Below are 12,421 nucleotides of genomic sequence, written 5' to 3'. Positions count from 1 at the left end.
GCGCAATCTCATTCAACAGAGAATATTGCAATCGTTCAAATGAAATACAAAATTTTAAAAATTCACTTATATTGGAGCCACAAAGTTTCTTCTCCACCAGAAAATATGAGGAAAAGCTGCACTATTTATATGCTTACGCTATAATTCTCCACTGGGGCTTGCTCCGCTGTTCATTGCCCTCCAAACTGTGCTGCAATTGTTTTGAGTAACATAAACAATAAGGCTGCTACAATAAATCTTAATAAGTCTTTCCAAGGCCCAATTATGTGTGAGCAGAAACCCAGTGTGTGCTGTGAGGATGCTCCAGCTTCACTGCAGTCGTCACCCACATGGCCTGTTTCTCCATGAGCTGAACCATTATGCTTCGAATGACCGGCCACTTCATCTCACCTGCGCTGAGGTGAATCACCGCGAAAGTGTATTTGGCCATGATCCCAAGTGGGCTTCCCGAGCCTCAATTATGTTGTTAAACCAGCAAACTTACACATAAAAGCCCTCTAAAGCGTCGCTAATTAGGTGGAAACGACGGGCGAAAGGGGCCACATTAGCATATCTACCTGAGCGTCTGTGCATGCAAGAGTGAAAACCAGAGAATAAAAAGGACTGGTCGCAAGGTGTAATCCAGTTAGACTGCAAGCTTCAGCAATTGTCTGCTTGGGAAGCCGTTCCCGAATATGCCTCTGATATCATTCACATTGCTCTTTACCTTGTTGAAAAGGCATAAAGGGAAATTATGTTTGCTTCAGTGAATATTTTAAAAGCTTCTGTGTAGCGACAGGCATTTTTGAGTTACTTTAAAAGGCCACTGAGCTTTCAGACGTTTATATAACACATCAGTGATCAATAAATATCTTCTTTGCCTTGAGGCAACAAGTCGTAGGCAATTATCCCTGAGAGCCGGGGATGTCCGGTCCTCAGCCGTTCAACATGCTGCAGGTTTTCAGTCCCACCAAATATTTCAGCCGCTGGTTTCACTAATTGGTTTCTCCCTCATCGAGTGGAGGTGTGTTTATTAGCGAAATCAGATGGCGGAACGTTCGGCTGAAACAAAAACCCTTCAGGCTTTTCACAGGCGCAGTGGCCAGACACAACTCTCTTCAAGGGAATAATTGTCCTCTGTAACCGGAGCTAAATGATAAATATAGCTCTCCAGTTAAAAAGACGTTAAAAGGTTCCTCCTCTAGTCACGAACAAAATATGAATCACCATCCCTGGAAATAAACAACAGACCACTTTATCTCTTCTCTAATTTCATTCATCATCGCACATTTTTTAGCCTTTAAGCCAAACTTTCCCTTAGGCCATTACATGACTTTTTATTAAGATTTACTCAACCATGACTTCAAGCTCCATATATTCGGTCGACCTTTCGGGTCCTCAGTTATTTTGTCCCCCCCCCCCGCAAAACATTAACAACACAACATCAGAGTGAAACTGTTCTTTTTTTTGGGAGTTTCTTTAAACCAAATACATCAGCCGTTGTCCTATGGAACAGACGTGAGGCAGGTCTGAGTGATGACTGTTTTCATATTGAGACAGCAGTTTGAACGAGGGCCATTCTGAAGTTACAAAAACTCATATTTAACAGTGACTTAAGGGGAAGTAACATTTCAAACCATCAAAACTGTTGATTTCATCTGTTAAAATGTTAAATTTACTCAACTGTAGCAGTAACTTCACGAAACACAGACAACATTTCTTATACTATGCATTCTGTGAACTACATGTTCTTGTCACATTTTGCTTTGTAGAAGAAGAAACAACATATAATTTCTTTGTCTTTGTTTTTCAACAAAATATATAGAGGCACGTTCTGCTTCCCATAAACAGCATTAGCTAATAGCTACGTCTGCAGTTGTCATTATAAGCTTAACAGCTTAAAGCCTCTGAATTCAGACCACCAGGATTCACAGCTTATCGTCAGTCTGTGAATTTAACGTTAACGCTAACTCACTTACAGAGCTGAACTGTCAAATGTGATTCACTTACAAGCTGTTTCTCATTAATGCCACTTTTCAATGTGATGATTTTAATTATTTATTATTGCGTAATGTTAAGGGTTCCCCTGAAGCAATATCTCAACAAGTCCACCCTGATTGGCAGCATAGGTTGTTAGTCCCTCTGATAATTCCTTGAATTATCAAACTATCCCTATTAATCAGCAGATTTACTGCAGATAAACTGTTAAACAATCACTGTTGAATAACAAATAACCAACCCTTATGCTGTGGCATTGTTATGGAGCTGGTTTGCCCAGGATTTACACACAAAACCAACTTGTTTAAATTTGGGGAAAGATCACGTTCTGGATTAAAGTAGGTAAGCACTTTGTCTACGGTTTGCTAAGAATATACAGATTCATGCAAAAGTAAGAAGTGTGCATCAGTGCATTGATCTGCAAAGACCCTACACTCTGTCTGTATTTTTATTATTTTCTCCTTCTTTTGTTTTGTTCATGTTCAGTTTCTGGGCTACAACCTTTAAGTGGTGGGTGTGCACAATGTACAGACAATAACAGGGTGCAGGGTGAGACGACGCCATGAAAACGTAGCGACAAGGTTACATCGCTGTTTCTGTCTCTCTCTCCTCTCCTCCCTGTCTGTACCATGGATGCATAAAGAGCTAGACACACACACAAACACACTGCAGAGCAGAGAGGCCGCAGTGGACAGGAGAAAGTGTGCACTATAGCTGCATTCACATACAATCCTATGCTGCATAACCCTGAGTTCTTTGAGGTGCATTGAGGTGTGGGCACGTTGATGATTTGTTTAATCTATACAAGCTTTAGTTCATGACTACAGTCAGACAGGATGCAGAGGTTGCTCCCTGTAAATTGTATTATGTATGTTGTGATTTGGCTTTATACACAAAGTTGAATTGAATTTAAAAAAATGATATATCTGGAAAATGCATTTTTGTATTTATTTATTTATATTTTTCCCTTTATTTATATTTATGACGTCATATTATGAGGAATCATTTTTGATCAATAAGCTGAGGTTGTCTCTATTATTTAGGAAGATATCTTGAAAAATATGTTTTTAAGACCCTTCTACATTCACCTTGACCTTTGACCAATTGGCTTCAAAGGTTAACAACTTGCGATACCCCCACATGTAATATTCACACCAAGTTTGGTGAAAATCCATCCATGCATTGTTGAGTTATTTTGTACAAACATACACTCAGGGGTGAAAAACAACACCTCCATTCTACTCACTGGATTCGGTTCTCTGTCAATTCTGCAACCATCTAAAAAATTCAATGAATTTGTGTTGTTGAGGTAAAAAGACTGAAACAGAATTTGCCCTCCACTAAAGAATCTGAAGGATACTATTAATATCTTCTATGCAAGTCAAACTGCATAGTTTTAAGCTATAACTTTAAGGTCTGTCCTAAAATGTTATACCAGCAAAAATTACTGACTTTTGAATCTTCAACAAATGGAGACTGTGTGTGTACATGTGGTAAATGCAGGGGGCCAGAATGTAAAGGTGGAGGAGGGCAGTGTAATAGAGTATTAAACCAGTGAGGACGGCTGGTCAGCTCTGATAACAACAGCTCTCCTACAGCAGATGTATCTGCCTCCTCGCTCTGCCACATCCTTCCACAGACACAGATGAATCTCGGGTCACTGTCAATGACACACACACACACACACACACACACACACACACACACACACACACACACACACACACACACACACACACACACACACACACACACACACACACACACACACACACACACACACACACACACACACACACACACACACACACACACACACAAATGTGTGTAGCTGAGGCCAGGCAGGGGTGAAGGGGACAGATTGTAAAGGCCAGTAGATATGACATCGTCCTCCACAGCCGACTGATAGAGAATCTTGGAGATATAGATGGAGGATTGTCTGTGTTTTATTGCGAGAATTATCTCTGTAAGGTCATTAAATTGAACCTGCTGCTGCAGTATGTGCTGACTGAACAGACTCTGACCTCAGGACAATGCGTTAAGACAGGCTTCATGCAAGTCTTAACCTTCCTTAGACCTGATGTCCCATCCATTGAGGTTCAGTCCATTCAGAATGTCTGAGGGTATTTATCTGGATCTATAGGATCTATTGCGCGAGCAGCCAATAAATCAACCCGTCGATTGACTGTAGCTTGTTGCAGCGTGATGTACAAATACACACACGGAGCTGGACTTGCGTTCGCAGTTCATGTGCTACTGGACATTACAGCAGACATTAACAAACAGAGACAGGAAGAGAGAGGGTTTTTTGCTACATTAGCATGCAACACATGAAGGAAAATAGCAGTGGCACATTTCAACACTTCAGCCCTGACAGAGAATTTGTGGATGACTCAGCTGGAAACTAAAGCCCCAATTTATGCACATTCAAGAGACACTGTTTGTACGTCTGCTGAGGTGGAAAGCGAAGCAAGGATTGTGTGCTCAGTGGCACCTCGACAAGAACAAACCCCTGTCTGAACAGAGGGTTGAATCTGGAACATTTCAGTCTCAAAAATCCTCACATAGATTATCAGGTTGTGATATTCAGTGAGTTGTGGAATGATAGGAAGATCAGTGTAGCCACTTCAATCTAACTTCAGTTTGGTGTTTTCCTACAGGGGCCTACCACAAGCTTTAATTTGATTTCACTTCACGGTTTTACAGATACAGCAGAAATACAAACCAGAAATGCCCAAGAAAGCTTGAATTTAATTCCAGTGGTTTCTCAGTACCCCTTTTTCTTCACTATTTGATGAATAAATATGAGTTTTGAGTATCAAGACATTTCTTACTGCTGTAAACTTGTTGGCAGAGATTTCATTTTCCTGTATTCATGAGTGTGTTGTATTCAGGGGTTAAAAGAACAATGAGCCACTGAAGTGGTTGTTGTAATTTGCAAGTTATCTGCAACAGATGCATGCTCGTGGGTGCATGCAAACTGTGGCCGTATTGTGGAAGGTGCTGTCACTAGTGTTATCTCTGCCTCATCTTTGAGTCTTTAAAGATACCCTCTGTGCTTCTGTTGGGCTAATAAGAATCTGATATTTACTGAAGAGCTAAAAAAGTTTCAATCTTCATTCTAGTTTGACTTAAATGTTTGGACATCGTGTTTTCCACGTTTTTCCTGTCTCACCTGTTGGCGAATAGAGTGTGATTCTGTCCGAATCTATGCAAGCCCGAGAGAAAAGGAACGGGCGTTCTGTTTAGTGTGTTGGAAACCTGACGTGAGCCAGTTTACCCATTTGGACCTGATGCAACATGTGTGTGTATAAACCTTTAAGACGAGCTGCAAGGTTTGTGTGCTTCTCGCTTTAGAGCCAGAGGAAACATGAGCATCCTATCACCACTGCCATGGTTTTCAAGACATAGGACTGATGAAATACTTTGTGGGGAAGGTGAAATGCATTATGGGAAGTGCAGTCTATTTGTGGTTTTGTTTGATAGGGATTTCAGCATTTAAAAGTAGCATTTCAGACAATCCGTGACAATCTTAGCGAGGGGAGCAATATTGAAGTAGATTACACTTTGTTATTGACGAAAATTACTACTCTAAGGAAAAGGAAATGATTTTCAAATATTTTTATCTCAGGTCTCTATCGGCTTCAGAAGATGAGAAATTCGATTTTTCTATAAACGTTGGAAACTGGGCTCTTCAGAAAAACTTCAGATTTTAGGTGGTTGTTTTCAAACAATGCTTAGGTTTTAGAGTGTGTATTTATTCAGCGCCTTGAGTCTTAATGGATTAATGTAAGCTGCACTGAGTTTGTGTTACCCTGTCCCATTTATTTTCACGCTGTATTTTCACTAAATGTACATGAAAGCATCAAGTCAAGTAGGCTAGCCCAGCCAACGTGACCGAATCTGATCCCAACCTGTAGAAAATGTCTAAATGTTTATCCAAACCAAGGCCCCGGGTCCCGGTATAACCCAACGGGCTCAGGTCAGGTATCCACACTATATTTTCCAACAACTGTAAATGTGAACAGAGACAGATATATATACATCACTTTTAACTGTGCCTTTTAAAAACCAGGTTTAATGTGTTTTCCTATTTTATACTTGACATGCCGATACATTTTTCTTTCCAAGATCATCCTGCAAGCTTAACTTCTTCATTAAAACAGCGAGAGAGCTGAAGATGATCAATAGCAACCACACGTCTCCAATCTAATTCAAAATGACAAGAGAATGTGATAAAAAAATGTTCCCATTCTTAACATCTCACCACATTCTATCTCCTTTTTTCCGAGACAATTTTCTATTTCATGGCAACGGTTGTCTCTAATTTCTCCTGGGAGCCACAAGCTGCTGCTATCTCAGCTGTGTTTACTAATCTTCCCCCGACACCAATTTCTCAGCCCTACCAAGGTAATACTGGTCCAATGTAAATAGCCTTATCTCATAAACTCTTGTTATCCCCTCCACCTTGGCTACCCAATGTGATACATGGTTAGAAGTCAACAGAGGGGGATTAAGTCAGCGAGAAGTGGAAGAAAAAGAGAAAAACATTTCCTGTGCCAATTTCCGCAGCAGGGCTATCCACCTGGAAGAAGACAGTGAAAATGTCAAGATGTACTTGACGGGGGAACACGCCTGTCACTGTAAAACGACTCCAGCCACACGGGGAACATGAATAACACACTGCTTCCCATGTGGAGTTGGAGGATGAGCAGATAATAAATTAAACTGAATTCATCTCCGGGTTTTCAGAGCTGATCGATCAGGAGTTGATGCCTTGGGTCTCTCATGCCGTCTCCTCATGTGCAGATTACGGTACCTGCCTCACTCCACCTGTGCTATACTGTTCCGCTGAAACCCGCAGATTGCTGTAAATGCCAGGGCAGCAACTTTTAATTAAACCCGAAGGGAAAAGTATTAATTACCCCATCGTCTGCCATGAACTGGCTGGTGGCTGCAGGCAGATTCTGGCTTGAATGCTGATGATGTGGAGGTGAAGGAGGAGCGGTTTAAGAGTTTAGGATTGAATTTGGGATTTGTCAAATTCCGAATTTCTATTTGGAGAGACACCTGCGGACAAGAAGGCATTTCGGTAGTATAAATGGAAATCAGAGGTACACACCTTTTAGAAATAACAGCATTTATTCCTGTAGAAATCTTTCGATCGTTTTGAAAGACTGCTCGGAATCCTGCTGTATCCCATCGGACATTTTTCCATCTGTTTATCTTCACTCGTCTGTTTTTATATCTGCCATCAATTGACGTCACTTTTTTCTTTCAGGCTGCAAATTGCTGTGGCTATTGAACGTGTAAGTTCTTTCGCTACCTCTTGTGCACAATTAACAGCCAAATACATGTCTTTGCCATGGCTCAGTTGAATTCTCATTATCATATCATAGATTGATTGATCGGTTCATGTGAGGCTGGCACCTTAATCATGCAGCAAGTTTCCTCTGTAGAAGTCGTTCGGCAGAGAGCCCGCTGCTGCCGCGGATATTTCTGCTGAGAAGCTGAAACAGCACTCCTCTCTTTGTCAGATCCCTGTAGGTATTTGTTAATGCAGGGATGGAGGAGCGCCTCATAAACTATGCATGCCATCTCCCTCTGGCAACCTCCAGTAGAGAGGATGATGGCAGGAAAATGCTGGTTTCCATTAGTCCTGTGAGGCTGGTTAACATAAAATTATCCTTGGGGTTGGCGGGAAGTAGACAAAACTGGGGTGAGTGCTTCATTAAAGCTGATGCATAATGGACACTGGACATCTGCAAAGGCTGAATTACGCAGTCACACATTCCTGACATCAGCCAGAGAGCAACAAACAAAAGCCAGTTTATTTCCCCAGATGTGAGGATCATTTAAAAAGAAACAGCTGCGGATATATTTAAAAGAAATTGCCTGTGGTCACATAAATTCATACTTTTCAGTATGAGATTTGTATAAAACCAAACTTTAGGTCAACTTTGTCTTTTAAAAATCTGCATGCGTACAGACATATGACAACACAAAAAGGAAGAAGTCTGAATAAGCAATACAAGTACAAGCCAAAGGAGGGAGGAGCACTCACCCTTCAGGAGGTCAGAGCCGGCGTACGGTGAATTGTATGTACGAAACAACAGCCAGTCAAAGTCGTCATCCTCCCCCTGGGTGAAGTCACACAGACTGGGGTCAGAATCCTCCTCGAACGTGCAGCCAGCAGCTGGGGAGAAAAAGGAAAATAATATAAACAACAGTCATGACAATCAACATTATTGGCCTTTGAGAAGGCAGATGTAAAGTCACAAACAACTTTCATTTTGCTTATTCATTCACTTTATTTATTTATTTATTCCAAATTAACATTGCTAAATTGGAGACAAAAACAACTAACTTAGGAACAGATATTACATGAATTATTAATTCTTTATAGAATATACCAGAGCTTTAGTGATTTTCATGTCATGTGGGCTTTTATTTTTTAGTTTTCCCTCTGAATCTCTTCCTATTATGGAAAACAAGAGAAAAAATCTATCATATATCCAATATGTCTTCTTTCTACATTTAATGTTCGCTTGAACCAGAAAACATTCTTAGCAGCCGACCACGATGAAATGTGCAATGCAGCCGCACACTTCTCTCCCCTTTAGAGCTAAAGCAGTGACCTGTGTTCGCTTCTGAGGTGAGCATGTTGTTGCACAACATTTTCACAAGTTGACCGAAGAAGATTATCAGCAACAACCACTTTACTGAACCTCCAGTAATAGCTACAATAGTGCTCGGGTCAGTGCCTGTGACCATGAACCTGGTGTGAATGGTCAAATGAAGGCTGAACGGCAGCTCAGTACTGTCATGAGGGTTTGTGCACCTGAAATTGAACAGAAGAGAATGTGTTGACGTGTGCAATAATTCTCTCAAACCTGCAGCATGTCAAGCAATGAGCTGTAATTATTTGCAAATCGCACAAAAGACTGCAAACCCTAGCGAAAGCATTAATTGTCCCTGTATCTGAGGAGAAATACCCCTCCCATAAAACATTCACAAACAAGACTACATATCCCAGAGCCCATTCACAAAGGCATTCACAAATAGTAATAACATTTGGAGAGAGCAGGCACCCTGGGGAATCTAGTGATTATCATAATACCTCACAACCTGCTATTCCATGCGCCAAAAAACTAATTTTTTCAAATTATATTTAATAGCTCTGGCTTTAATGGCCCTTGGGTCCTGAATAATGTGCCTCAGTCGTTGCTCTCTGCATCTGTTGCCATATTTCACATTAGTCCATCGGTGGGAAAATTACAGTCAGCGGTGGGCAGTTGGAACCGCCCAGCCATAAGAACGGAGCCTGTGTCAGTAATAATTGAAGCAAGACAGCACGAGACGTGACATGCTAATGATAGGAATAACCACGAGCAGGTCCTGAAGGTGACCCCTGTGCTCCACAGCTTTATTGCCGCTCATTCTTTTCTCTAATCTCCCATTAAACAAATGGTCTCAACGTGACAAGCTGCAGAGAAAAAACGCAGCCGGCCTCAATGTAGTCAGTATTCATAATTCTCACTTTAATAAGGTGGCAACAGATTACAGTGTTTTACAGGTTAGTGTGATCGTAGCATTGGTTTGTTATGATGCAGGTCAAATAAAATGGAGGACAAAAGAAGCGCCCTTTCATATTTCATTTTGATCAATGAAAAAATGAGGCCTGGGTTTTGTTACCACTACAAAAACAATAAAGTGAGTATATTAGATTTAAAACATCAAAATGGGGCAACCTGGTCAGCTCAAGTTTAAGGTGCTAAAACGGTAACCGCATCATTCCCAGTTTGCCTCCGACCTGTTCCATAACTTTCTCATTGTCACCTTTCTAACTTGTGTTAATTAGCACCATACACAAAGTAAAAGTGAGGAAATGGCATTACCTCTAAATGTTAAACGGGCTGCATCTACAAGGTGTTTTTTCTGTCTTATTGACCAATCAAAGGGCTTTACTATACAAGTCCCATTCATCCATTCATGCATATATTCATACAACACTTTTACCCTAATGGCACAGCCGCAGCAGTTTGAGATTCAGTATCTTGCTCAAGGACACTTCTTTGAGTCAGGGATCAAACCAATAAACTACTGTTTAATGGAAGACCCTCTCAACCCCCTTCGCTGCTTTGCTGACCTGTATTCACTTATAAGACAAAGTATTGGACAAATAAAACATTTTGATGAGAAGTTTTCATAATTCATCCTGAGTGGACATGAACGTCTGAGGGAAAATGACAAGCTGTAGAATAGTTTAAGAAATTTCACTAAAAACCCCCAAAAATATCAACCTACTGGTTCACAAGAGAAAAGCATTGAAATTTAGGCAGTTGTCTGGGTGTATTTGTTATTATGTGACCTTTTTACATTGTTTATTCTGCTGGTTGCTACAGGCACATTTATATTAGCACTCACAAGCCGTATCAAGGTTCAACACAGACCCACTGTCTCATATCAATGTCAATCCTCCTCCTCCTCCTCTTCGGATTAAAAGATTATCGTCGGTCCAGGGTGTTGATCTGACTTCAGATGCTGATGCACAAACACACTCAAGAGTGTCCTTGCCTACAGCCACTCTATTGCATCTCTTTTACACCTCCAGTGATTATATGATAAGACTGGAGTGCATCTAACATCATGTAAGCTCAGTCCATTGGGTGCCAACCAGCGGGGGGGAGGGGAGAGTGGTGCTTCTCCCTCTAGGTTTGATTTATTGCCCCGTGCTGGGCTGTTACAGCACAGATCTGCTGCTGAGGGCCAGGGGTTAATTGTCCCACACTGGTGTCTATTTCTAATAGAACAGACAGAGATATGGGACCTGACACATCCAAATGCTGGCACTATATTATTCCCTGCTGCTTTGCTAAATGAAGCCTGCAGACTCCTCCCTATACAAAAGTCCCATCATGCAGAAGAGGGAATCCTGGTTCCAAGGCTGGCAGTGCCCGGGAATGTCACCACCTCAGATCCAGCTCATTTATCATAACCCCCCCCTTCTCTGCTCCGGAGGACCAATGAGTGTGAGGTGTGTCAGCGGCCATTTTTTACCTGAATAATTACAGCATAATTTAGTGCAGTGTCCAGTGCAAAGTCAAGACACTGCCAAGATCCTGTGGCTTGGGTTAAGACGTGTCTCAGTTTGTTCTGTTTTTCATGCTACCTGATATAAATCAACCTCTATTTGAAATATATAGCTTTATTCCTTTCATAACATTTTTCATTTCTACTTTAAACCTAGTTACTTATCACTACTTTATCTTCAGAGAAATTATTTCTTTGGATGCTACAAAAAAAATGCAAAACACAGTCTTTACAACTGAAATGCTTGTCAGGCCGCTGAGGCTTTCGGTTTTCATCACAATCAAAGAGTCTTATCCAAGTACAAGCCAGGCTTTCAAGCATTTGTATAAAGGTAAATCTACAGAAAGAAGATGCTGCGTCACGTCTTGGGAGCCAAATGGATAGACTAGATCAATCTTTATTTCACAAACAAGCCAGGAAGCATCGTTTCAAGGACAGAAAACATGATGAGGCAGCTCAGCACAGTCAAACCCACCTGCTGTGGTGTCCTGCATAAGAGTGGAAAACAGACTATGGTGATTTACAGACTCGAGAGAAAGGGATTTTTGTCACTTTGTTCAACACTAATCTCAGTGTTGACTGTGAAATTAAACTTAATCCTGAGAACACCAACACAGATCACCTTGTAAATAAATTAATACATAGCCTCTCTGACTTTTAGCAAACTAAACTCACTCCAGATTTGCACTGGGGATCTGATGAGCCACGCTCCGTCAGAATATGGATGCAGTGGCTCCGCTTTGATTTCATAAGGACATAAAAAAGGCGGCAACTTGTTTTGCATGCTCTCCAGATTGCTGCAAATTCATAGTAATACGTAAAAATGTGTCGGAGTTTCATTTGCTGCAGTTAATCAAGACCGAGTCCCTCTCTGCTCATATCGGTAGTTTGCGTCTCATGTAGCCCTTCACATTTGATTTGGTTTTCCCTCCTCTGTTTACTTGTATAATCCTCTGCCTTGCCATCTAATTAGAGTGTCAGCTATGCACAGTGAATATTACCAGAGTTTCTGTTTATCCGGTTATTTGCATATGTTTTAAACATAAGTACGCTGGACTAAGCTTATTTGAGGTGCAACTATTCTGACAACTTTTTCCACTTGAATAAATCCAACACAGCAAAACAGGAAGAAAGATGGAAACTAAGAAGTGGTTCGGCCCTGCCCCATAGTGTCACCAACAGTTATGGTGTTTTTGATTTATATCTCAGCCAAGGAGATTATGTGTTCATCCAAATCTGTTTCTTTTTTGTTTGTTTTTTATTGTTGGTTGGTTTCTTTGTGAGCAGGATTGCGCAGAAACTACTTAACGGATTTCCACCAAACTGGGTGGATTGATGGGGACTGGTGCAG

The 12,421-nt window shown here is 41.1% G+C and overlaps 1 protein-coding gene across 7 annotated transcripts in view; it reads right to left on the bottom strand.

Moving 5' to 3' along the window:
• Positions 1–12,421, bottom strand: part of ptprub (protein tyrosine phosphatase receptor type Ub) — a 161,050-nt gene that overhangs the window by 106,431 nt on the left and 42,198 nt on the right. For all 7 annotated transcript variants that reach the window (XM_034609863.1, XM_034609866.1, XM_034609864.1 and 4 more), the window contains exon 2: positions 8,042–8,173. In XM_034609863.1, coding sequence (XP_034465754.1) covers positions 8,042–8,173 — 132 coding nt within the window. The remainder of the gene's footprint in view (positions 1–8,041; positions 8,174–12,421) is intronic.

This window comes from Hippoglossus hippoglossus, chromosome 16 (genome assembly GCF_009819705.1).
Source record: "Hippoglossus hippoglossus isolate fHipHip1 chromosome 16, fHipHip1.pri, whole genome shotgun sequence".
Classification (NCBI taxonomy): Eukaryota; Metazoa; Chordata; class Actinopteri; order Pleuronectiformes; family Pleuronectidae; genus Hippoglossus; species Hippoglossus hippoglossus.
This window is presented reverse-complemented; position numbering and strand designations above follow the sequence as displayed.